This window comes from Pituophis catenifer, unplaced genomic scaffold, assembly GCF_029215685.1.
Source record: "Pituophis catenifer annectens isolate HBS135680 unplaced genomic scaffold, rPitCat1.0.hap2 SCAF_2, whole genome shotgun sequence".
In the NCBI taxonomy this organism is placed as follows: domain Eukaryota; kingdom Metazoa; phylum Chordata; class Lepidosauria; order Squamata; family Colubridae; genus Pituophis; species Pituophis catenifer.
Window position 1 is genome coordinate 41,668,372 of NW_027256882.1, and position 2,857 is coordinate 41,671,228.

The window sequence follows — 2,857 nt, forward strand, 5'->3', positions numbered from 1 at the left end:
CAACCGACCAACAGATAATACAAAAAATATATGCATGTGCGGAATCAGACCAACTAACACTGAAATTAAAGGATAAGGAAAGCTCAAAGTATTTTAAGGTATGGGACAAGTGGTATGATTGGATTAAGCGAAAAGAAAGTGGATAAGGATATACTTAGTAAAGTATAAAGATAATTTTGATGAGTATTACATTTTATTTTTCTCCCTCTTTTTTTTCTTTTTTTTCTAAAAGTGAGTTTTAAATTAAGAACTGATAATTGGTAGTGTATTTCCATGCTTATTTCATATAAATACCAACAATAACTTCACCGTCATGAGGATGAATGTGGGACTAGGTTATGAAATATATGTGTAGAGGAGAAGAATATATATAGATATGTAAAAGAATAGAAATGAAATGTTAAATATAAGATATGCTCTATGTATATGAATATTTTATTATGGTTTTAATTGTTTTTATAATTGTTTGATAATTTAATAAAGTTTGTTTTAAAAAAAAAGTGAGACATCTAATGCCATAAAATTTCCAACAACTCAGTAGAATGCACTTCTACTGAAGCAGATGCCCAGATTGCCAACAGAAAATATTCGCTTTCATGTTTTTCCTATCAAGTCACTGATGCAAGCTGTGTTTTCCAAAGGTTTTTCTCAGAGCTTCCAAGACATCTCGATTCCTCAGGCTGTATATGAAGGGATTTGTCATGGCAGGTACAGTGGTAAAAAACAGTGTATTAACCATGGCTTCCTGTGGTGAATAAGAGGATGCAGGTTTCATGTATGTTGCAAGAGCAGTTACATAGAAAATCCCAACTACACACAAGTGAGACATGCATGTTCCTAAGGCTTTGTGGCTCCTTTGAGAAGATCGTAGCCTCACAACTTGGAGGAGGATAGCAACATAGGAAGTAAGAATAACTGAGATGGGGATGAGAAGTACCAGGAAATTTCCAACATAGATTGTTTGTTCAAAAGCAGAATTATCTGAACATAACAGCTGTATAAGTGCTGGGTAATCACATATGTAATGGTTAATCACATTGGACTTGCAGTAGGGAAGGGGCAATACATAAAAAGAGCAAGTGAGAGTCTGGACAATAGACCAAAACCAGGCCGCCATTGACATCATATAACAGACGTTTCTCCTCATGAGGATGGGATATTGGAAAGGTTTGCAGATGGCCACGTATCTGTCATAAGACATGGTTGCCAGGATGAGGCATTCTGCTCCTGCCAAAACCAAAATTACAGAAATCTGGACAACACATCCATAGAGTGAAATGGTATACCTCTTAGTTAGAAAGCTGACTAATACTTGTGGAACAATGGAGAGAACTTGGCAGATATCCATGAAAGCCATTTGACTAAGAAAGAAGTACATGGGAGTCTGAAGTCCAGAGTCTGTCTTAATCAGAAAAATAAGGAGGCTGTTTCCCATCAGAGCAACCAGAAACATGAAGAGAAGTCCCCAAAGGAACAGGGTGGGTGACCATTGACGCAGAAGGCCAACCAGAAGAAATTCTCTCCATGAAGTTATGTTCTCCTCTCTCATTCCTCCTTTGTTGCCAAGCTTTTATCTAAAGATACAAAAATAATTTGGGAGAACGTTTGTCATAAATATGTTGAAATCCACCATTATTAATAGATATTTTCCTTCCCCCTCCCCATTTTGTTTAAATTGAACAAACAGCATATCATGGGACGCATCTAATAAGATTATAACTAATGTTCAGAAGGATGTAGCTGTATGTGATAATGCACAAGTAACATAATTTGGAATTTGTCTTAGATATGAATATGATAGCATTCTCCAACTCACTACCTTCCAGTTATGTTGAAATTAGATTTCCAGAATGTTTAGGTATCCCAGCAGATCTCAAAAGTGCCAGACTGGGGAAAGTGCCAGACTGCACAAAGTTTCTCTGTGAGTCAGATGGGCAGCCTCTATATTTGATATATAAATTAAATGAAGAAAGAAATTGACCAGCCCAGGGTTCTCAAAGGTAGCTTTGTGCCTAAGATGGGACTAGAACTCAAGGTGCCCCATTTTCTAGCCTTGTGCCTTAATCAATATACCCAACTGGCTTTCTAGCATACATAAATATATACATACATATACATGCATATACATATACATCTCTAGGATTATTGTTTTTAAAACCAATCTGTTGCCTTACCTGCAAATCTAAGTTGCATATTTGCATTGAACCTTGGCCCTTTCAGATCTGACATCTTAAATAACATTGGCTCAAATGGAGGCAGAGAGGCAGGCAAGCAGACAGACGATAAGAGTGTATAATTATTTACTGAAATGTAATAAGTTTTATTGATATACAATGAGATGATGATAGACAGACAGACAGACAGACAGATAGACAGATGATAGACAGATAATAGAGAGAGAGAGAGGGAGGGAGAAAGGGAGAGAGAGAGACAGGCAGGCAGGCAGACAGACAGACAGACAGATGGACAATGCATGCAAAAGTCTTTCCTCTAAAAATGAGTGTTATGTTCAAGTAACTGTGCTTAGGATCCTTTGGTGTGGAGGATCAAAACTTTGGGCACCCTCCAAAAATGTCTGAACGATAACATCCATGAACCCCCAAACAGTGTTCATTATCAGGGATTATCTGAATTTCATCTTAGGGAATTGATTGGATTGATTTGTTAGATTTCTATCCCCATCTCAAGAGAGTTAATTTTCCCCACAACAAAAGTATTGTGAGTAGCTGGAGTGAGGACAAATTTCTGCAGGGAACCTGAATCTGGGTTCTTTCCCCTTCACTCTTCTGCCTCACTGGCTTCATCTTGAGAAACATTTTGGAAAGCATCTGTTGCCTGTTGTCACCCTGATCCAGCT

At 37.5% G+C, this 2,857-nt stretch overlaps 1 protein-coding gene across 1 annotated transcript; it reads right to left on the minus strand.

Annotated features, from left to right (window-relative positions):
• Nucleotides 1-613: 613 nt before the first annotated feature.
• LOC139309424 (olfactory receptor 2AK2-like) lies at nt 614-1,549 on the minus strand. The gene has a single exon (XM_070933490.1). It carries the CDS (start codon nt 1,547-1,549, stop codon nt 614-616), a length of 936 nt encoding a protein of 311 aa, XP_070789591.1.
• Nucleotides 1,550-2,857: the final 1,308 nt, after the last annotated feature.

What these genes read in the sequence shown, in the direction of transcription:
- LOC139309424 (XM_070933490.1), bottom strand. Translation starts at nt 1,549, where the DNA reads ATGAGAGAGGAGAACATAACTTCATGGAGAGAATTTCTTCTGGTTGGC.